The 23,759-nt window shown below is 35.4% G+C and overlaps 2 protein-coding genes across 2 annotated transcripts; both read right to left on the reverse strand.

Annotated features, from left to right (window-relative positions):
- Positions 1-2,854: 2,854 nt before the first annotated feature.
- LOC104242947 (laccase-17-like) lies at positions 2,855-5,872 on the reverse strand. The gene is made up of 6 exons (XM_009798059.2): positions 5,700-5,872; positions 5,436-5,587; positions 4,805-5,049; positions 4,563-4,691; positions 3,347-4,315; positions 2,855-3,231 (listed from the first exon to the last, which is right to left on the reverse strand). Exons 1-6 carry the CDS (start codon positions 5,817-5,819, stop codon positions 3,101-3,103), a joined length of 1,746 nt encoding a protein of 581 aa, XP_009796361.1. The 5' UTR covers positions 5,820-5,872; the 3' UTR covers positions 2,855-3,100.
- A 1,612-nt stretch (positions 5,873-7,484) lies between these two features.
- Positions 7,485-10,115, reverse strand: LOC104242948 (GDSL esterase/lipase WDL1-like). Its single transcript, XM_009798061.2, has 6 exons — positions 9,865-10,115; positions 8,974-9,051; positions 8,590-8,727; positions 8,371-8,447; positions 8,126-8,266; positions 7,485-7,912 (listed from the first exon to the last, which is right to left on the reverse strand). The coding sequence occupies exons 1-6, from the start codon at positions 9,973-9,975 to the stop codon at positions 7,741-7,743; spliced, it is 717 nt and encodes a 238-aa protein (XP_009796363.1). The 5' UTR covers positions 9,976-10,115; the 3' UTR covers positions 7,485-7,740.
- Positions 10,116-23,759: the final 13,644 nt, after the last annotated feature.

Genomic DNA, 23,759 nt, shown 5'->3' on the forward strand with positions numbered 1-23,759 from the left:
TGAAGTAACAAGGATGTTTGTTCCCATCCAGTCAATGATACAAGTAACATGTCAATTAGATTCCTCTACCATATTACAGTTCAAATCATTATTCTAGAAGATCCAAATTTGACTATTGATATTGGCATAAGCATTACCATAGCCCAACATAGCCCTGAACTTATCAAGATGATCGGCTTTGTGAAAAGGTTCACTAATAGCAATAAAAAGAAAGATTTTGGAGTCGGATAATTGCTTAAGTCTATCAAAAGCACCACTAGAGCTGATGCTTCTAATATTCCAATATAAAGACTTAACCATCATAAATCAGTTGGAGAGGTTTTGCTCCTGTGGTGTAACCACAACTTGTTGATAAGTGAGTCTTCCACCTCTTGCTCTTGGGTTGTTTCTACCCTTTTTAGCATTATTCCTGCCTCTTCCTCTACCTCTAGGAGATAGGTGATTCCTTTCAATAATTTTATCAATTTCAGAACTTATATTTACCTCCACTAAAGCATTGGAGTTTAAAGTTTCAATTTGTTGAGTAGCATGATAATCATTAGTATGGTTAATAGGTTGGGCCTCATTCTGAAAGCTTTCACTATCAACACTTTCGAACTCATCAGATTCTTCGGTGCTTATTTCATCCTCATAGTCACCAACTCTGCGCTATCCTCTTCCCCATCATCCTCAAAAGATGATTCTGCCATGTGAATATTGTTGGAAATGTACATGTCTTCACTCTCTTTATCCTCTTCCAAGATAGTACCGCTGATAAGTTTAAGATACACGTTATGAACATCTCCTGGATCAATTATGTGATTATTTTTGTTGTTGTTGGATTCTATGCCATTTCTGCTATTGGCGTCCTCCTCAGTGTGTTTGGTGGTGTCCTTATCACTGGTAGTATTCCTCTGGAATGAGTGTTTACTGTTTTGATCATTATCGAGGGGAGTAATATTGTCTTCCTTATTGATAGACTTCTGCTCTGAGGGTTTGCGTATTGTATCTGCTCTTTTGCTGCTAGGTTCGCCTTTCTCCATGATTATGTTGTGGAGTTGGATTTCATTGCTATTAATGTTTTGGTTCTTTTTTTTCAACTCTGAACCTCTCCTTCTATTGATGTTTTGTCCAATCTTCTGGTTGTTGATGTGATTGGATTATTCATCCATTTTGTTTTTACCTTTGCCTAAAACTTCTTCCATCATGGGAGTCTTCTGCATCTCGACTGGTTCGTTGATAACAATGTCAGTTCTTACCTTACCTATCTGATCTTGGTTTGCTTCTTGATGGTTCTTTAGTTGAATTTTAGTCAATCTCAGATCTTCATGGTTGTACCCATTGGGATTGTTGGGCATTTCCATTTGGATGTTGTTATAAAATCTCACTTTAGCAAACCTTCTTCTTAGAAACTGTTTGAAATTCATCATCCTTTGGCTTATCTCTTTTTGCTCCTTCTCCCTATTGAGTTGAGCTTCCTTCTGTGCTTTAATCCTATCATCTCTGATCTTATTTATGTATTAGCTCTCACAGTGACCTTGCATTTTGCAACACACACAATAGCTTGGAACCTTTTCATATTCAATATCAAGCCACTTTCCATCATCAGATTCATAAAGTCTTTTATAACCTAGCCATATTTGATCAAGTCTAGGCTTTAGGAGGTCAATTTCAACTTTAACCTTCACAACATTACCTCTAGACTTAGAGTAGGTTGCTAGGTCCGGAGCCACAACCACACCTACATCCTGAACAAGTCTAGAAACAATATTTCATTTAAACAGGTACCAGGGAAGTTTGTGAATTAGGATCCACACAGGGGACAATGGATGTTTCCTCCTCAAGTTTAAAATCCGGAGTCCACTTGAGAATTTTCATAGGGGCATCGCCAATGTCAATATAATCCTTAGCAAAGACGTGATTGTAATCAGCTTCATTAGCGAAGTCAAGGTAAACATGCTTAGGGTCGAAGTATGCTATCTTAACAGAAGCAGAGAGTTGGAATTGCCTAATAAAAGTCTTCCTAATTTCCCGAATGGATAGTTTACCTCGGTAGAACTTACCAATGATAGTGAACCTGCACTCTTTTGCTAAGTTAACGAAATAATCCTCCGCCTTGAAGAAAACCGCCGGTTTACCAAGGTGCGTGCCATGTTGAATCTCAACCATGGTGCCATTGTCAGGCGATTGGAGATTGGCTTGGACAGTGGCGGCAAAGGTTGGTTTAGACACCAAATGCTTGCTTTTGATGTAATTACTCCCTTGAGCCAACTCATTTTGTTGTTTAAGGGAGATAGGGTCGGGTATTTGTTTGCCATTTTATGGTTGCATGCACTGTTGGTCACTTCTATTTAGGTCGTTTGTGTGTAGGTTTCTGGGTTGGGGTTGATCGAAATTAGTCGAAATTTTTGATAAAAAGTGCGATTAAGAAGCTGGGTGTGTTTTTGGGTGTTGTTATCAGAGGCATTGGGTGTTTGGTTGGAATCAGATAACTTATGTTGGTTTTTTTCGTTTGGTGTTGGGTCTGTAGTGGTGTTTCCGATGGTGGTTCCGGTGATGGCAGTAAGATTCTTAGCTGTTAGGCTTGCCGTTCGTTTGTAGCTTTAGGGGGGGTTAGGTAGCTGAGTTGTCGATGTCTTCTTTGTTTGGTCGGGTGTGTCTGGTGGACGGGTGAGGTCTGCAGTGTTGTTTGACATCTAGAGAGAAGGGATAGAAATTTTTAGAGAGAGAGGAATTTTTTCAATGTTCAATAATTTTGTTTTTGAATTAATTCGTTGAAAGTTTTAAATTCTAGTCACGTAAAACAATTGCTAGATGTTCAAAGCCAAACATCCATACCTCATAGGCCAGACAATAATCTAGGATCAATACAGAGTTGGGAGAAGAAATCATTTATTCTCACTTGCATATAAAACACAATTGCCGTTAAAAGAATTACAAAACAAAGTCAATCTTTCATCCTACTCCTTAGGCCATGGCATGCAAAGGCCAGTCAGTTACAAAAAATAAATGTCAAAGCGAACACACCCAAAACACGTAAAGAGAAATAACGTTAAGACAAGAAATAAAAGTGCAAAAGTTTGAGACGTGACAGTTAATTCTGCAATTTAAAACCAAGAAATCAACACTGTGGGAGATCAGATGGAGGAGGAAGGAGTTTCTGATTGGGAAGCTTTCCATCTAAAACAAGCCATGCCATCTTCAATCCCCAACTTGTATGAACTTCCAGGTGACAATGCATGAACCAAACACCTACATTCAAATATATAAATATCTTGAGTCTTAACTAAGACATATTATAACTTTATCAAAATTTTATCAAATGAAAATTTAGTATAAAATATCACTTGTGATTTAATCTACCAACCTGGATTATCTGCTAAAAATCGAATAGCGACCCATCCACCAGATGGCACACCTACAGTGTTCCTCTCAACAGGGTCAATGAGATTGAAGTTAGCAGGATCCTTATTAGGGTCAAAGTTACCAAAACCTTGGCCAACAACATAGAAATTAAAGCCATGAAGATGAAGTGGATGGCTTTCAGCACCAAGAATACTTGTATCTTGCATGATTAACTCAACACTTGTATTAAAAGGAAGTACCAAAACTTTAGTACCATTATTAACCCTTGTGTTATTTGGAGGAGTCCCGGTATAGTTGAACCAATGCAAAGGATTAATAGGAAAATAAGGGCTATAAACACCGTTTGATTGTCCAATGAAATGAGATTGAAGCAGTGCAGTTGTAGGTTGTATAAACGATACGTTATTAATCGATGCTGCAAATTTGGTTGTATTAGTAGGACCTTGACAAATTTGATTTTTGTCACAAGGAGTTGTACCAAGGCCTACTGTGAAAAAGAAATGTTTGTCAACATTTTGTGGGACTTTAGCAGGAAATTGAGAATTTGCTAAACTGTGGAGTTTCTTACTAAAATTGGTGGCAAATGAAGTGTCATTTAAAGGTGGTAAAGTAGGCTTAAACAAAGGAAGTTTCTTGATTGATTTGGTTGAATGAGAAATTGGGGTTTCATATTCAAGAATTCCAGCAACAGTGGAGTTGTCAAAAGTGCCTTGGCCAGTAACATAAGGTCTAGCAGTCATGAGAAAAGTGGCGCTAGGGTATTCAGATTTGGTTTTCAAAAGGACATTTGTTGTCTGTCCTGGTGTTATAAGTATTGTATTCGTATCAAAAGGTTTAACGTATACTGCATCAGCGTCGACTACTGTGAGTGTATGATTTGCAATGCTGAAGAAAAGCTCATCGTTTAGTGCAGCATTGATCATACGAAGAAGATATGTTTTTCCTGGCTTAACCTTTAGCTTGAATGTATCTGCCACAAATTAAACCATTCATAGAGCATAAGTCAGAATAATGGAAAAATAATAGTACTAAAAAGTTCGACTACTATATAGTACATTGATACATGTTACTAAAAAGTCAATTACAAATAACTTTCTATAACAAGCATGGATTGATCGATAACCTACAAAATATGGTGAATGACCTGTTACAACCCGCAAAAACTGCAATAATATAATTGTTGATATATGAACGAAAAAAATAAGACATTAAAGTACCTTTTGTGGAGCAATTGTACAAGAGCCCTGGAAGGCCATTGATGGTGTAAGCATCAGAGACATTTGGACCTCCACCAGTTTGTAGAGCTTGGCTAATGATGGCTTCAGGATCAGCATTGAACCATTCTCCTGAGCACAGAGAAATTAATTTTCGTAACTAATATTGGGAATAATTATAGATGGAGAAATTTGGATCATAAAAATTAATTTGATATGTTCTATGAGCATGTTTAATTGAGTACCTAAAATGATTGGAACTTCCTTGAATGGTTTGAGAAAAGGGTAGGATTCATTTTTCTTAGGAAGGATAATTAGAGGGCCATAAAGAGTAGATCTTAGCCATGAAATATGGGCATGCCACCACAAAGTCCCTCTTTGACCAATAATTGTGTAATTGTATACATAACTTTGGCCTGTTTGAATGGGGCATTGTGTTATATATGCAGGACCATCTGCCCATCCACTACGAAGCTGTCTCACTCCATGCCTGTTCAGAGGGACAAAGAACATTAAAAAAATTAGCCCTGGAACATCCAAAAAGTAAAGATAACTATACTACTAATTAAAAGAAAAAGAGATACTAGCTCTTTCAATATATTTTTTAATGTTTCTTTTGAAATTGCAGATACTGTAGAAAATGTTACACTTCTATCGGTTCTATATATTATATATAGTGTAAAAGAGCTTTTATACTACTAAAAGATTAGGTCACATAAAAGATAATTATAGGTAATTGTCCTTAACAAGTGAGATCCGTGACTTGAAAAATAAGACAGGTAACCTGTTGCTACAGTCCTATAGTGTAAATTAAATTTAATCCATGTAGTAAGGAGGCGAATGTAGTAGAATCTAATTAAGGCCCAAGGATTATACCAATGAATAGAAATGTTGTTAGGAACATGGTTATTGACTTTTATAAGGAGACGATCACCCTCCCTTGTCACAATACGAGGCCCTGGGAATTTTCCATTGACCGTCACTATGCTTTTAGTGTGGCACAATCTAGTGACATTTTGCATTGTAATCTACATTAAAGATTCAAAAAATTAAAGAAAAAAATGTTAGCAAGAGTAACAAAAAATTAAGTATGCACATTATTTGCTGTAAGATAAGTAGAATGAACTTTTGATATCATACATTGAACTCATAGTGTCTGGTGATGGCTTGTGCAGGCTGAGGCATGAGACATAGTGCCAGAAAAGCAATAATGAATATTGCCATAGGAACTAATGATGGAAAAGTACTAGAAAAACCCATAATTTTTTATGTCTGATCTCTTCCTTGAAATAAATTGAATGGTGAAGATCGGCTTTAGATATTGTAGTAAACTTGGATGAAACATAGCTCTAAAATTGATGTATATATAGAGAAATATTGATGAGGTGCTTGGTCGATTAGGTTATGAAAATAGTATAGTTTAAAGAAGAGAAATCAGGAAGAAGAGTTCAGAATTTGCACAAATATTTTTTCTAAAATTGACCAACTGTAGTTGTAAAACAACTTTAGAGTGATGTCAAAGACAATCTAGCTCTATTTTAATTATATATATATTTTGCTGAGGTTCAAAAACTTTCCTTCGTCGTGATGTTAAGCTTGCATGATATTGACAAATCCTTCATATATGCGATAGCTACTGGCTACTGCATGTGTGCATGGGTTTGTTCTTTCTTTTGTACTGTTTTAGTTTTCTCTTTGTGAAAGTAGACATCTACGGTTTTAGTGATAAAAAGGTTAAAATTGCATTGTTTTTCACCCTTCTCTAATCTCTTGCAAAGAATAATTAGAGAAAAGTAATAGTAAAATCAGGGTAGAGCTATAGAGTTAGCTATGAGATCACGTAAATCCAATATTTTTTGCCGATCCATGTAAATGTTATTGAGAAATGCACTAAAAATTTATGAGTCTTTGATTGAAATTAAAACCCTATTATATTATTATATATTAACGTGTTATTGTAAGAATATAAACTTTAAATTTTGAATCCGTTTTCGATATGCCCTTCTTCTTTAATAAAGCCGAGCCCAACTATTTACATATGCTTTTTTATCAAGTTAAATCATGGGTTGCAATCCTTTTTGACTTACCCAACATATAGACTAGTTCATTGCTAAACTAGGCACGTGGTTAAGTTAACTAAACGTATATTTAATAAAATTTAATCTTGTCTATTCCATGGCAATTAAATAATGTTATAGAAATGTGCGTATTTTCACTCCGAGAGTAAACTTTTAAGCAAAACGTTATCTAATATTTGTAAATCATGAAGGGGCAAGAAGTTGACAGTACATTGTCTGTTTTCCAAAAGAAAAGGAGTTAGTATTAATTATTAAAGTGGAATGACTAAAATTTGATTTAAATTAAAAAAAAGGAAAAAAGAAAAAAGAGAAACAAAGAGATTGGTGTATAGTAAGACACGTTAGGGATAATATAAATGAAGTGAAGAAGCTGAAGTAGGTGAGAAAGGGGTTTTCATTCTTTTGATATATATCTCAAAATCCTTAGTAGTTAAATAGAGAAGAAGATTGGGTGCTGTAGGACCAATTTGGCGTGTTAAGCAATTTTATTGCAAGCAATGACAGACCAGCTTTTGCTTCATGCCAATCCAAAGTCTGACTAGTCACTGGTCAAACTACACCAACATTCTATAGGCAAGATATTGACAATAAGTGTAAATTTACTTTATAACTATGGCAGCAAGGGAGAACTTAATTGGATGTTATGTAGGAAGGAAGACCACATATTGTTGGGATTGAAATAATTAGGCGTTATGCAAAAGCTAATAACGTAAATCTTGAGAAGAAGAAATAAGACGATAAAAAAATTTATACTAAAAAAAACATTATACGATATTATGATTTAGGTCAATTGACCTTCTTACTAATATAAAAGAAAACAAGACTCTTTTAACGAGTACATTGTGGATACATGTGAAAGGGGATTTTCAATATATTTATAGAAGTGCAAAACTTGTATTCCAAAAGCAAGCACAAAAGTATTCTACAAGAAAACAAACCCTGAAAAGGCAAAGACTTAATTCCTAGGAACATTTATTACTCTTTTGCAAAAGAGTTTAAAACATCAAACAGGAAACTGGGAAATGACTAGTACTTAGACTTATTCTTGCATATTTTAATATGCACCCAAAATAAGCTTTTGGGAACAAGTAATCAGCACAGTTTTATTTATGCTCCTTCAGCAAGTCAAAGTTCATGACGTCAGGACCAATATCAGAAAATTCATCTGGCATCTTTTCCCAATTTAGGCTTGGCTCCCAATCTGCCTCTTTGAGTATCTTCAAGATTTTCTTGACCAAAATGTCACTTCCTTCCTTTGCTAAATGCATCCCATCCCTACAAAAATAAATAAATATATAAAATAAAATTATTAGAAGCCCACCATTTATTCATGAATTCTTATAAACTTTCCCTCTTTCCTTGGTTCAAAAAGAATTATGATAATATTGTTTCAACTTATGTAGCGTAATTCGCTTGAGCATACAGTTTAAAAGGAGAAAGACTTTAAGAACTTATGGTCTTACAAATATGTAGCAGAATTCAACTTACCAGAAGACCGTAGTCAACCAATCAGGACGTTCCTGAAGCGCTGACCAAAAGTCTATAACCTTCACGCCTAATTCTTGACCTAATTTAACACCAGCTTCTGAGTATATGTGACAAGTCTCATTATCTCTACCTCGATTATCGCTGAATTCCAAAAAATAAAGAGAAATGAATAGTTTCAAACCATTGTTAACAGATTTACATGAGAATTAAACAAGAGGTTATCTTTCAATATCAAGGTTAATTACCCATAATGTTGGATAAGTTGTTCCTCGTTCACCGGAGGAGCGCTTAGCATAATTAGACGAGTCTTTTCTGAGAGGCTCTGTGACATATGTGATATATGTGACAAGTCTATGTTAGAATATCAAATAAAGTGTAGGAGTAATAGCTAAAAAAAGGTTTCAAATAATGATAACAGGTAAATCCGCGCTCAATATTTATGAATGTCATTCTTCAAAGTTTACCTTGATATGAAGTATAATCTTCCTCATGTTTTCAATATATTCTTCAAGAGGGACATGACTGCTGTTAGGAAAATCAGGATGGCAAGAATCATTCCCACCAAAATAAAGTATGACAAGATCAGGCTGAATTTCCGCATCCTACATCGGAATTAAGCAAATAATAAATTAAATTTCCAGATCAATGAACTTTATTTTCTTTTGATAGAAAAAAATAAACTTCATAAATAAATTGTGGAACATCGACTGGTGTAAACTCTTGGGTTTATATTTGGGTAAAATTCACAACGTAACATTGTTGGTTTATATTTTTGCAAGAAAAAGGTCCAACATAAATCATTGAAAAGGAAGGATACATGCAATATTCCATGAAGCATATTTAGGTACCTTTGGGAACACTTTCTCGTAAATATTAAGAGCCATCTTTGAGTTCCAACCAGCATATCCACGCAATGTTATATCGGCCTGTTCCAATTATAGAATAAAAAAATTAGTTTAAAGTTGAAATGGTACTCAAAAGGCAATAGTAGAAGAAAATTAAAGGGATGACAATGGGGCGATGCGGGTACGGTGTAGGTTTCAACTTATGCGAGTGCGGGCGGGGGTGGATGGACGCGGGGTGGGTTGAATTTTTTTTACAAAAATGAGCGCGGTTGCGGGTGTTAGGATAATTTTATCTTTCCTAGAATCTGATTATAAAATTCTTCTGCTAAGCATGCAATTTTGATCAATCTTCCTTATTAATTCCTTTAGGCTTTATCATATTATATCCGGTGTTTATTCCGTCATCTTAAATTGGTATATTACAAAAAATTTGCTATATTTAGTTTGCATTATCAAATTAGTTATGCATTTAGATCATCATTATTACTATAAGACCAATTAACGTTATTGAATTCATATTTGTCCAGAAACTAATCCTAAGAAGATTAAAAAATGATCAGTAGACATAGTACCAAAACGTTTTACTCCTTCAATTTTTTGGGTTTGCTTTCTTTCTAATAATGCTTTTGATTCTTGATTTTAAAAGTCCTAAAATAAAAAAAAACAACTAGCTCTATTAGTACAAGTTAACAAAAAAATGTTTGGGAAAAAAATACTCATTAAAATTAATAAGTAAAAAAAAAGAGAAAATTTTGTCCTATGTGGTGCGGGACGGTGCGGGATAAAAACATAAAATTTTGTTATGCGAGGCGTGGCGGGTTGAAGCCTTTGCAGGTTGAGGCAGAACCTAACCCGCAATCGCCCCGCCCCATTGCCATCTCCATCAAGAAATACCTTGCGAGAGTAGAGGGTATTGAGGGTTGCACCCCAACCTTGAAAGTAGTAGCTGATCTGAACTATTGATGACCCAAATAGGACAAACGATGGACGAATTGGTCCTACCATTTTTTTCCCCTTAAATTTTTTTATGTCTTTTCTCTTAACAAATTTTCCCTTTTGATGCCAGAAACAGTTTCACGTACTGTAGTATTTATAATGGCAGATGCCTACATGTAACAAGATTTTTTCCTCCACGTGCATACAAATATCATAATATGCCATGCACGTTTTATATTCGTTCACCTTTATTCTTTGTTCGTTCATCTTTATTTATTCCTTCACCTTTATTCCTAGTACTAACTATATTCTAAAAATTCTAATCTTCTCCACACAGCTAGCCATATTATGATTTCTGATTATTTACACTCTCTACTTACTATATTATCACACACATCAAGAGCAATGGACTTGTGACGACTGATTTTGTCGCACTTTACGTGGGAAATCTTTGAATATATTGCGATTATTTTTCCCAATATTATGGAACCATAGATGTCGATCATGGGGGAAAAAGTTGTCTACTTTTTCACGGACAATTTGGAAACCCCCCCCCCCCTAGGGGCGGGGTGTCGAGGAACTTGTAGCTTTTTAAACAACCAGCATATAAAAAACGTGAGTTGAAAAACTGTTGTTGTTTGAGTTTAAACAAAAAGAACACGGCAATTGCATTTGTCAACGCCTCAAACTCGTGATAATTAATGTATAATAAAGAAATTCATTATCAAAGCCAAATTATGTGTGATGTATATCCTTACATCGGCAGCGCCAGAATTGAAAGTATACGAGTTTTGAAATATTTACTATTAAACATATAGCTCGTTCTAGTTATTAATCATAATTAAATTTTTATGTATATTTAGGTTTCCTAAGACAAACACATGGCTTAATAAAAGTTACTAGATTCGTCTGAATCCGTACTTAATACTATAACTCTACGCCCTTGCTTACACATGCATATTATAAGCTATGGCAATTCATAGCTTAATTAAGTGAATAACGAAAACGCGAAATCCAAAAAACGAAAGTCCTTCAAAAATTCTAACAAGATAAAGATATGAGTGGGTTGGTAGTTTATGTATATATTAAACAAATGAAGAAAATTAACAAAGGAATATAGAATTTACAATCCTCAATTGTAATAGTAGTGCCCAACCTAAGAACCTGGGAGACTAAGGGTTGTTAAAATGAAGTTTAAAAATGTGCCTTCTTAATTTCGGGCTTAGCTTGGCGACTAAAGTTAGAGCCTCAGTTTAATTGTTACCGAAGACACAAAGGATAGAAGTTGTATTGATTATATTCGCTCGCACAACAAATACAATCAAAGCGAAATGCACAAAAGTAGAATGCTCTCTTGGAAGTTGAACTGATCAAGAGTTCCGCTTACTAAGAGGGTGGTCTAATTAACCAACTGAGCTACAAGAGCTTAGCTTGTTGCTCTCTTGTTTCAATTCAAAACAATTGATCTCTTCTTTCAGTACTTTTAGATGAATTTGTTATAAAATCAAATACAACTATGAATAGTAATTTTCTGAAATCTAATTAGTATAGCTACGAATAGTAAATACAATGTATATATTTGTTGTGTGCGTAATTTTCCTAAAAAATAAGGATGGTTTGAAGTAAGGTTTCAAACTACTTACAAAAAAAAAAAAAAAATGGAACTCCTAACCACATTATTAATCATAACACTAACAAAAAATCATATACTTAGAAGAGACTAGAGAGTATCCAAGAAGGATGAAATATTTGCAGACAAAGCAATCAATGGACGGTGGGAAGGAGGAATAATGTGGTACAATAGATGGATTAAGGAAGGAGGACCATTAGTAGGAGCTTGGATAACATTTGATTAAAGTTAAAAAAAAAAAAAGAGTATATGAAGTTGAAATTGAAAATGCATGGTTATATGAAAGTTGAAGTTGTGTTTAAGAAAATGAATTTAACTTGGCAAAAAAAATTGAAGTATTGTGAGTAAAAAGTAAAAACTAACCATTACCTCAGTTGAAAATACTCCTCAGACTTGTCTTTCAAACTTCATATTCTTTTTTTTCAAATTGAAGTTGAAATAATGGACTAGATTTAAAATAAATGTTTTTCTAAAAAGATTCAAATATTCCATATATATATTTGTGAGAATTAAGTACTGTCATATTTGGTTTCACATGTTGTAAATATTATAAATTTATATCTCTTTAATTTAGAAATATATTTGAATAATAAAAACAGTACGTATATAACAGTAAAAAAGTTTTAGTCACTTATAAATATACATTATCTACTAAATATTAAAAATAATTTATTAGCATATATTTTAAATACGAATTTTATCATTGAAATTATTTTAAATTATTGTTAGATAACTAATATTGTAAGAATAAATGCAATATTCACACAAATTAAAGAGATTATTCAATTGCAAATTCAGTTACTTTTACCTAACTCGTGTGAATATAATCTAACCTTTTTATTGTTTACAATTATTTTAAAAGATAGACATGAGATGTGAAAGTGTTTTCCTAAATAAATATTTTAATGAAAATTATTTATCCTTCAATCTGTTTTAAAAATTAAATACATCCCCTAATATTGAGTAATTGACATTTATATCCTCTTGTCGCATCATTCTATTATTGACCGATAATTTTAGAATAGTTACCAAAGAGGTAAAATGTAATTTTCCTTATTATTATTATTAATTAATGAGGTTTCCTAATTAACCGCTAGTAATTTCACCATATTTTCTTTGTAGTCACCTTTTCTACTTCATTTCTTCTTCTTTCCTATTGTTATTACCAAGGAAAGTCATGTGCTCCATGTAATTGGTGATATTCTATTTAAAAAGCAAATGCCTAGTTCCACTGTGGGAGAAACGAAGTAGGAGGTAGTATAAATCTAATAAAATAGAAGGACGCATAGAAGAAATATAAAAAATGAAAGTTAAATTTTGAATATAAATTACGAAGTGTAAATACTACTCGGTATAAGTTATGTCGGTATAAGTTATGCTGGGATTAGTTATGCTGAGATTGTTGTTTATTCACTGTTTGGTATGTTGATTAAGAATGACAATTGTATAATTTATAAGAAGAAGGTATAAGTTATACCGGCGCTAATTACCCCACCCTCTATAAGATATAAGTTATTCCGATATTAAAATTAACACTGTGATAACTTATACCTGATTTGTTAACCAAACAAAATAATAAGATGGTATTAAATTTTTATACTACCCATATACCTTCTTATACCACGTGCCAAACGAAAGCTAAAGTGTTGTTCTCATCGCTTGCACCTAATCAAGTACTAACTTTTATTAGCTACCCTACCTACACTAGCTAGTAGCTTCTGAATCTAATTGAAATTATCAAGTATAATATAATTACTTTCATTAACCCCACTGCACTAGCTAGCAGCTTGAGATCATCTAGTTGAAATTACTAATGCTTTCTTGATTGGAAAGATAACAACTTGGAATTTGTCAAATACCATAAACTTGAATGTGCATTACCACTTTTAGCTAGCATCAGAAATTATTTATATTCGGTAGTCGAAAAAATATATAAAATTTGTATAATTTTTGTATATCACATATATAATATATATATATGCAAAAAATATACATTCTTTTAGCTATTATTTTAAGAGCGACTATACAGTATAATTTCCACTTTTTACTGTTCAAGAGCAAATAATTCGCTACGTTTCTGGTAGTGGTCTAAAAACAGCTAGAATACCTACTCCAATTCTTATCCCCACGGTTACGTAGTTTGTCAAGACTAATGACTAAATACTAATGAGAAGATTTTATGCTATCTCAATCTCGTCGAGGAGATGATAGTCGACAACTCTAATGCTATTAGCTAGATATTTTATTATTAATTAACTACTTTTTTTTTTATATGAACTTTTCTCAGATTGCATGGGGTATTGTATTAGCAAAAAATAGAGTTTGACGATACAACATAAGGATAGAGAAAACTCTTCAAAAAAGTGAGGCATATGCGATTATAAATAGTTCGCCCCCTCACAAAGATTACAAACTAGCTAACAAAAAAGTTGGCCTTGTCTTATTTGTTCCTTATGGAAGGAACCTGATCTTTGTCCAGCAAAAAAGGGCCTTTTGCCTGACTAGGCAGTTGTTGGTTAGAATAGAAGTAAGCTGGCTGTTAAGTGTTAACTGCCATTTTAGCCAAGCACTCCGCTAGTTGATTGACCTCTCTATAGCAATGGCTAATCTGAATATTGAAGGTGTTGATAGTCTCTCTGATCTTGTTGACTATTTGACTAAGCTTGTAGTTGGTTGTGCTTTCTTTACGAAGGATCTCTACAATGTAAACAGAGTCCAATTCAAGAGTGGCTTGTGTGAAACCATTTTGTATGCACCAGTTAGTACCAATCCAAGCTGCTTGAGTGATCTTAGTAGCAAGCAAGATCACTCAATAGCCGTCAATGCTTGAGTATAGCTGTCTATATTTATTTACCAATTTCTAGCATGACCTCAGTGATCTTAGTAGCAAGCAAGGACACAAGCATTTGCAAGTATAGCATGATACGGGTCCTAAACTACCCGAAAAATTAGCATAATAGTAGCTACGCACGGACTCTCATCACCACATACGTACGTAGCCACCACAGATAGTCACATATATTTATTTAATTCAACTATAGGGTTAATTCTCTCTTACAAAGTTGAATAAGCTATGACCCTCTTTAGATCATTCTGTAATATTCCAGTGGTTGCCGCAAGGAATGACGTCATAGCTCCTGCAAAAGTAATAACAATCAAAGCCGAAGGTGGGTATTCAAATAAAGGGGAGCACCTTGCTATCATGAAAACGCCAGCTGTTACCATAGTAGCTGCATGAATCAAAGCGGATACTGGAGTGGGACCCTCCATAGCATCAGGTGACCAAGTATGCGATCCTATCTGTGCAGATTTCCCAACAGCACCAATAAAAAGTAAAATACAAATAAGAGTTATGGCATTCAATCTCATATTGCAAGAAATCCAAGAATTTCTGGGGGCACTAGCACGAGCAAAAATGGTTGAAAAGTCTACTGTTTGAAATAGAGTAAAACAACCCAAAATCCCAGGAGCTAATCCAAAATCACCTACTCGATTGACAAGCATAGCTTTTATAGCTGCTTTATCTGCCTGAAGTCGTGTAAACCAGAAATGAATATATGATTTTTACTACATTCCATAATAAATTTCGTGGTTAAATCTCATTTTTGTCAAAACCTTAGGTTTTACTCTAAACCCATAATATCCACTAATTTACATGTTATAATCTATCCATAAACTATGTATTAAACTCACATTAAGTAGAAATAACTTACCTCCCAAAGCTGGGTTGAAATCTCCCCTTTTAAAGCTCTCAAATCGCTCAAGAATGGAGTAAAATGTGTCAAAATGACAAACTCCCGTTATTTAATGAAGGCCACTGCAGTTTCCGCATCTGCGTTCCTGGGCCGCACCTGCGCCAACCACATCTCCGGAAAATATGCCGCTTCTGCGGTCCTGGGTGTAGACATGTGATTTTTGACCCTCCCAAAGATTTTTCACATTTTTAGCGTAAATTATTTAATTTAGGCCTAATATAGCTATTTCAACTAATTTTTACTCTTTTACTTTATTTTATTACAAGAAAAATGAAAATCACAAAAAAATATTTTAGTTTATGTATTTTTCATAATTTTTTTTAAAAAATAATATATAAAAATGGTACCTTATTTTTATCTTTATATAACTTCGAAAACACAAAAATAGTTTCATGTTTAGTTTAATTAATTAGGATTAGCTTTGGATTGTGTAGTATTTTTCTTATTTTAAAAGGAATTAATTAAGGTGTTGGATCACAATTTAAGAGTTTTAGAGCCCAGTTCTTGGCCCAATTTGGATTAATCCATTAAGCCTAGGGACCCTTCTAGACTCTTCTTTGGAACAAAAACAAATAAAAAAGACCCTAAGGACCTAATACACAAAAGACCTAGGGACTAATGGGCAAAATACATAAAAATACACCTAAACCTAGACTCTACCTATAAAGAATGCTTAAAAATCTAAAAAAAGAAGAAGACAATGCTGAAGGAGAAAGTTGAAAAGCCGCGCACAAAAAAAGACCCCACCCCACTGGTCGTCTTCTCCAAACGACCCCCACACGAAACTCCTTCTTCTGCTGGAATGAAAATCACAGACCCTGAAGATGGAGAACAATGAAAACCTATGACCAAGACCTAAAGGTTCAGCCGCAGAACACTAAAAAATGAGCTCCCTTCCCTCTCCAACAAGACGCTAGAAACAGACCCCTAAGAGCGCCGTTTTTTACCTGGACAGACCTTTCCTCAAATGGATTTTCATTGTCTTCTTCATGGGGGTAGAACCCTAAAAAAAAACTGAGAACTAATGGCAAAAGTTATAGCGCCATACATATACAGACCCACCCCCTCCGGCCATCGTCTTCTTCAACGCTAACCACCCCAAAGGACCCATCGTTTCTTCTTCTTCTTCTGAGTCAGAGAATCAAGACCCCCGTTAAAAAACACCATCGAAGAACTCTTGATATTCAGCTTCTTCTGCAGCAGCACAAACCAAAAGCAGCGACCCCTAAGCTGTTCCTCTTTTGTTTCGAAGCGGCAAGACCTGCACCCTTCCAACGATCCCTCCCCACCATGAACTGATCTTCTTCAGTTGCTGAACACCCAGAAACAACTCCTTCATCGACACTCCTCTTCTTCAACTTCATAGAGTCCATTTTGAGGTCCGTTTGATGAGTTGTTCGAGGTTGAGCACTAGAGACGTTCGAGGTTGTCGGCTCCTGTTCCGTTTGTGGTCATTTTTGGTGCGTTTCCGGTCCCTTACTCTGTTTTGGTATGGTTGAAAGTATAATAAGAGTAGTAGAATTTGAATTCCGGGAACTGAGTTGGTAGTTGTAAAAGATTTGGTGTTTTTGCTTATCGTGCGATGCCCTGTTCTGTCGAATGGTGTTCTAAATTTGGTTTTTGTTGATTTTGCTATTAGAATTTGCTAGTGTTGAAGTTATCGCAAATCTGTTAACCATGAAACTCACATCTCTGATTTGTTGAATTGTTTGAGCTGCTACAGTGTTGTCCCAAATTCTCGATTACTGTCCATACGGGTTCACTTTGCCTTTGTAATTTTGTTTTGTTTCATTTTTTAGTCATTCTTTGGCTTGTTACGAGTAGAGTTTGGATATGGAACTTATTGTCTGTTCGTTGATATAGAGTTACTGGAAATATTTTCTTTTGGAGTTGTTGATCTTGTTGTATTTAGTTGTAAATTGGGTTAATTTGAGTGGTTTTAGATTGTTAAACGAAGACCAAGCTAAGAATAGAAGGAATCGTTTCACAAGTTAATTTTGAACATTGAAGCAAAAATGAAACTTTAGGAACGGTAGTGGACTGATGCAATTATATGCTGGAATACTACTTATATTTATTTTATGAAAGTTGGTTTGAGCTTTATCTTTTGTTAAAGGTTTCCAAAAACAATCAGATTATAACTTTGAAGAAGTTGATTTTGGGTTTAAAACTGCGAGATGGCCAGTATCATATTTAGTTCGATCCTTTGTTATTCTAGTAGTCTAAGTCTTATTTCGTGCATTTTGGATGTTTTCATGTCTATATATCTCATTTGTGTTGATCGGTATATTTTTTTTTGAATGACCGTGGGATCGTGGGGAGTGATAGAAAGACCGAAGCCCTTTAGCAATTGATTTGTTCCATGTTTTAGGTATAGGGATTGGCCGGATAGGAGAAAGGTTTAAAAAGAAATGTTCATGAAATCTCATTTAGCAAAAGTATTCCATAGCTCATGGCCCTCACGAGTGTTATAATTTAGATATTAAAATGAACTTCCTAGTTTTCTTTAGGCGCGTTAGTTATATAATTGTCATGGCTTTTATTAAAATTCGGGGGTGCATTTCATGTGACCCGGTTCTAATTTCCAGCAAGGTTAGATAGAACGTGTCGTGAACCACGGGTGCATTTCATGTGGCGTGCCTTGCGATATGTTTTAAATAACCTTGCATTAATTCTTTAAATAAGTAAAATCGGTTTTCAACAGTTAAAATGCACATGGGTTAAAACATGTATTGAAATCAGATAATAGGTCAATTGTAACAGTTAAGCGACTGTGCTAGAACTACGGAACTCGGGAATGCCTAACACCTTCTTCCGGGTTAATAGAATTCCTTACTCGGATTCTGGTTCGCGGACTGTTAAACAGAGTTAATATTTTCCTCGATTCGGGATTTGAACTGGTGACTTGGGACACCATAAAATTATCCCAAGTGGCGACTCTGAATCTTTTAGTAATATGATCCCGTTTCGATTGTCTTTTAATTGAAAAAACTCCCTTATATATATTCCCTCTTCCGGGGGTGTAGTAAAAGGAGGTGTGACAGCTCTGGCGACTCTACTGGGGATCGAACCCAGAATCTCAGGTTTGGCAGGGTTTAAGAATTCGAGCTTAGAATAATTGTTATAGTTGATTTTATCCATTATCTGAATTTGTTACATGATTTGGGCCTAATGTGATAATTGATTGCTTTTACTGCTTTAATATTCCGTGAACTGTATATAAACTGTTGCGAAATCCCTCCTCTCTCTGAGTCTTCTAAATCATGAAGAAGTGTGCACTTCGTGTGACTTCTTTTCTGTTAGAGTCATATCCCAAATTTAGAACGAGGTTCAGACAAGGTGCAAAGCCGGTGAAGCTTCTGTATTCCCAGTATGCTGCCCCCCTCGGCTTGAGCTGTCCGCTCGGGTAAGCCAGGTCTAGAACAAATAAACCTAGGTTTTTAAACTTAGAAAAACACAGCCTCATGCCGGATCTCTAGTAGGAACGTTTTTCTGCATCACGTGCATTTGACTTAGGGGACTCAACACAAGGGTTGGGTCCGTCTAGGACAGGTGTACCCAAAATAACAAACCATCTTGATGCATCCTATGTGCTACATGTTGCATTTCTTCAAGGGTAAAAGGGTCATTTGGCGGCCCAATGATAATTTGAGGGTGAACAAAAAATAAAGAGGAAAAAAAGAGAAAAAAGAGAGGCTGAAGTGTGAGGATGAAGCGAGTAGGGCCCAATTATATTTTTGTTACATTTTATTAAGAAAAAAGAGCATGAAAACTTCAAAAAGATTTTGCACTTCTTATCATTTTTCAAAAATAAAAAAAATAGAAAAAAAGAAAATCCAAAAAGATTTTATATGTTTCATCATTTTTCGAAAAAAAAATGTGTTTTCTATATGTCAGTTGTTTTTATTATTCTCGCCCGTATCCAATCTGCCCGAACTACGCATACCTGATTCTCGTCTTTCAGGGCGTGATACGTAGGCAAGCCACATAGGGTCCAGTCTTCCTAGTAATCTTAGGTTCTTGACTTTGCGGGGTCTTAGCCAAATTTTGCACTTCTAGCCACCTTTTGACCGAATAAGCCATTTTGCAAAAATAGCCTCAACCATGTCTTGCATGTGTCTAGTAGGGAATGTTATTGTATCACATAGTGTTGGTTCAAGTTTTCTCATACAGGTGTGGATCTACTTATCGGAGTTTGAGCATGACAGATACCCCAGGACCATTGCATTCAAAAGTTGCTTAAGGAGATATTTTTTATGTCGTCTTTTACTTTCTAGTTTGTATAGTAATGTCGAGTTTTTTATTACCATTGTATTTTCTATTTTGCATCTGAAAAAGTGTGTTATAAATCAAAAAGCAAAAGAAAAGAGATGTTGCATTTTATATTTCCGTTATAAGTTTTCTTTAGAATACTAATTCTACAAATGAAAAAAAATTCGAGGTTGTTTTTCCTTTAGGCAATTAATATCTTGGACTTAAAATGAATTGTTTTTGTGTTTCCTTTAGTATATTAGGACCAAAATTCAAAAAAAAAAGAGAATTTTATTTTTAGTACTTCTTTAAAAGCTTTCTTTAAGGTTGTTAATTCCAAAATCCAATTTTTTTTCTTCTTTTGAGGTGTTTCCTTGGGAAATTAATGGAAAATAAAAAAAATCTTTTTATTTTACAAGAACTTTAGGACATTGTACATAGAAGAAGTAAGATACCTTATCTTCTGTTTATTTTTAAAATTTCTCCTTTAGGTAATTAAAAATTGAAATTCAAAAACAATTTTTGTCTTTTTCATTTATCATTACGAAGTATTTCTTCAAGGATATCAAATGAAAATTCAAAAAAAGAGTCAAAAAATATCTTTCTCCATTCTAGGATTTTTCTTTAATAGAGTATTTATTTCAAAAAGAAAAAAAAATCCGTTAAGCTTGAGTTTAAAATAGGTTATAGAACAGTAAGTCTAGAAAATTAAAAAAAAAGGATTTGCTTCTTTTATTTCTCTTTTCTCATCAGAGTAGTCACTAAGGTAAAAAGAAAATGAAAAAGAGAACGTTAGTTTGTTTGCTTTATTCTCGATCTTCCAGAACTACGCAAAGATCTGATTCATGCGGGGTCATGATACGTAGGCAACCTACATAAGGTTCGATCGAATTATTTTTTTATTATTAAAAGAAAAAGAAAAAAAAAGAAAAAGGAAAAAAAAGAAAAGAAGAAAAAGGATGGTGAAATTATGGGATGTGAGAAATGAGAAGGAAGAAAAAGAGCGATAATCAGAAAGAAAAAGGGGAAAGAAAATGAGCGAGCTAAGAAGTGCGAGGAAAGAAAAGAAAAGAGAAGATTCAAATGGACAAATTGGGATGATACCAAGTGACCTTATGACCCTCGAAATCATTCTAGAACCATTAATTATTGCTAGGTGCATTGCACGCAAGGTGATATTTTTGCTGTTAAATGCCTTAACGCTAACGGGATGACCCCATTTTGTTCCTTTTGATATCTTCATAGAATAAAGGTGGTTGGTTTGTGGTTCTCAAAGTAGTAACTCCTCTCCACAACATAAAGTCAAAAGGCAATGTCTGACAACAACAAAACTGAGTTGGTTGATACCGGGGCCCGAAAGCAGTTGGTTGAACAGGACAATGGGTTGGTTGAAGAGTTAAAGATGTTGAGACAACACATGGCGGACATGTATCAGGCTTAGATGACTGGGAAGGTACCACCCCCGCCATCACCTAGCTTCTTAGATGCCGTCCTTACCCAAGCTCCGAACACAATGCCAGATGATCCTCCATACTCTCTAGATCTACCCGCTTATCACAGCTTTCCCAACCGTCTTAGTAGCTCCATCACTCATACTCCAATTACCTCTCCCCAAAATCGCCCTCTTGTCACATCCACTATCCCCAACAATGACCACCCACTCAAAGCTCACGATGCCCAATATATTTCCTCAGAGGTTGCCCACAAGGTTCCCAACTCATACAAGCAGGGACCGCAGGATGAGCCTCATGTTGAAAATGAAAAGTTCACAGGAAGAAAATGGCGAGATAGGATACCCAGGAGGCTGAAAGACATAAAACAGTCCTTAAAGAACAAGCAAGGAATGGGAGACCAGGGTAGCATGGCTTACAAAGAACTGTCTGTGTCCCCTAACGTTCGTTTTCCTTTGGGGTTTAAAGTGCCAAAGTTTAACTTGTATGATAGGTGTGGAGATCCGGTAGCCCATTTGAGGGATTATTGCAGTGAAATGAGAAATGTTGGCGAGAAAGATGATTTGTTGATGGCGTATTTCAGTGAGAGCCTGACTGGGGCAGCTTTGGAATGGCATAGTCGTCAAGACGTTGGTAAGTGGCCTACATTTGATGACATGGCTCAAGATTTTGTTCGATGCTTTCAATACAGATCAGGTGTTACCCCAGACCGCTCTTCCCTATCTAAAATGGAAAGAAGCCGGAGGAAAGCTTTAGGGAGTTTGGGCTCAGATGGAGGGAGCAAGCTGCTCGAGTCAATACCCCGATTGGTGAAGAAGAAATGGTTGAGCTTTTCCTACAAGCCCAGGGGCCCACCTACTTCCGCCATTTAATCCTGGCCTTGGGAAAGCCTTTCAATGATGTGTTAAAAATAGGGGAGCTAGTAGAAGAGGGAATCAAGTTAGGCAAAATCATGAGTTGTTCGAAATACATTCAGAACATTCCAGTAAGCTTGGGCGGAAGAAAGAGAAACAGAAAAGATGATCCGATGGGCCTTTCTGCTCAACACTTCCAGCCTCGACATCATCCCCGTGGATATCCTTATGCACCAAATGATCCTCCCCAATTCCACTTCTCTCCGCAGAACTCCCAAAGTCGTACATCACTCTCCCAGTACCCAGCTCCACAAAATGCCTATCTACCCCCATGAGCCTATAGAAAACCCCTTGGATGAGGTTTCCGGCCCAGTAAAGCCTTTAAGAATGAGAGGTTACAGAAGAAGAAAACATTCACTCCATTGAGAGTGTCATATGCCAGTCTTTTCCAAAGGCTAAGGAAATTGGACATGTTGAAGCCGACCTAGATAAAAATGCCAAACCCTCTTCCAAAAAAGTTTGATTTTTCTTAAAGGTGCGCCTATTGCTCAGATGCCCCGGGGCATGACATAGAGAAGTGTTGGAATATGAAGAACGTGATTCAGAAGCTTATTGATGCAGGCGACATTGTCGTGCAAAATCCAGATGCAACAGACGCTAGCCAAAGTCCGTCACCTGTGCATAATGAGACGCATATGGTGGGTATGATTTATTTTGAAAAAGAATGTGAGAATTCCTCTAGAATCCTCGGAGGTCCACGTGATACGAAGCTTTCAGCGCTATTAGAGGTTGATCCTAAGAACGAGCAGGCAAAGGGAACCCAAAGGCAATCTGTTAAGAACAATGTGATGGAGACTTGTGAAGGTCCTAGTATTGTTGATGCAGAAGTCAGTGGCTAAGATGTTGAGTTTGATGATTAGAAAGACGCTCTTTTCTTGGTTAGCCAGGAAGGAGTTTTGGTGGTTTATTTTGTTGTCATTTCTGCTGTCTGAGTTATTTCAGGGTTGTAATCCGGATATTGTCTTGTGACTCAAACCCTTCCATCCTTTTATTTTGCCTAGTTTGTTTAGTCATAGTAGCCCGTTTAGTGTTGTCTAGGTTTGTTCTAGGTTTGTAACCCCAGTTTAGTTAGTTTGTTTTGTTGTCCAAACCCTTTCACCATCTGTCTAATGCAATTTTCTGTTTTTTGTGATTTCTAGTCATTTTCGTTTAGTTCTCTTTTCTTTTTATAGTTCTTTTCCTATTGACTCTAGTGTCATGACATGCACGTGTAATTCCTGTTTACTCTAGTGACATGACATGCACGCGTAATTCTCAGCATGGTTTTAAAAGTCAATTTAATCATGAAGTAATGAAACAATGTTGAAGATGTAGGGACATTTGAGTGAAATAAGCAAAGGCATTTTGAGATCGCTTCAAGCCCGAATTGTGTGAAACCAGGGCATGTAGAACATAAAGAAACACTATTGAAACGTATCCTGCCGTATCAGGTTGAAGCTAAAGTCAAGTTTTCCCCAAATTGACAGGGGTCGTTCATGGTAACGAGAGTGAGAGTGTTGTCCAATGGTGCTTTGTATTTAACATATGTAGAAGGAGAATGTGTGGATATGGTTATCAAGTCTGGTACAATCAAAAGATATTACAAATGTTTTCCTTGGTTTGTTTAATTGTGTTGTTTGTACTTGGCATGTTTTGAAGATTGGAATGACAAAGGCATTTTGTTCTGCTATCTAAATACTTTATCCTTCGTTACCCCTTTGAGCCTTATTTATTTTATTTCATACCCCTCTTTTGAAATCAGTAGCAAAGTTCAGAAACGCAAGCGCAAGAGATAAGTAATGGAAGAAGAAAAAAAAGAGAAAGAAAAGAGAAAGAAAAGAATGAAAAGAGAAAGAAAAGAATGAAAAGAGAA

The sequence above is a fragment of the Nicotiana sylvestris genome, chromosome 12 (assembly GCF_000393655.2).
Source record: "Nicotiana sylvestris chromosome 12, ASM39365v2, whole genome shotgun sequence".
NCBI lineage: Eukaryota > Viridiplantae > Streptophyta > Magnoliopsida > Solanales > Solanaceae > Nicotiana > Nicotiana sylvestris.

What these genes read in the sequence shown, in the direction of transcription:
- LOC104242947 (XM_009798059.2), bottom strand. Translation starts at nt 5,819, where the DNA reads ATGGGTTTTTCTAGTACTTTTCCATCATTAGTTCCTATGGCAATATTC. An exon ending in CCAGACACTATGAGTTCAAT is followed by an intron (nt 5,588 to 5,699) that starts GTATGATATCAA and finishes TCTTTAATGTAG; the next exon opens with ATTACAATGCAAAATGTCAC. An exon ending in ATTTTTAGCAGATAATCCAG is followed by an intron (nt 3,232 to 3,346) that starts GTTGGTAGATTA and finishes ATTTGAATGTAG; the next exon opens with GTGTTTGGTTCATGCATTGT.
- LOC104242948 (XM_009798061.2), bottom strand. Translation starts at nt 9,975, where the DNA reads ATGGTAGGACCAATTCGTCCATCGTTTGTCCTATTTGGGTCATCAATA. An exon ending in ACGAGAAAGTGTTCCCAAAG is followed by an intron (nt 8,728 to 8,973) that starts GTACCTAAATAT and finishes ATTCCGATGTAG; the next exon opens with GATGCGGAAATTCAGCCTGA. An exon ending in AGATTATACTTCATATCAAG is followed by an intron (nt 8,448 to 8,589) that starts GTAAACTTTGAA and finishes CATATGTCACAG; the next exon opens with AGCCTCTCAGAAAAGACTCG.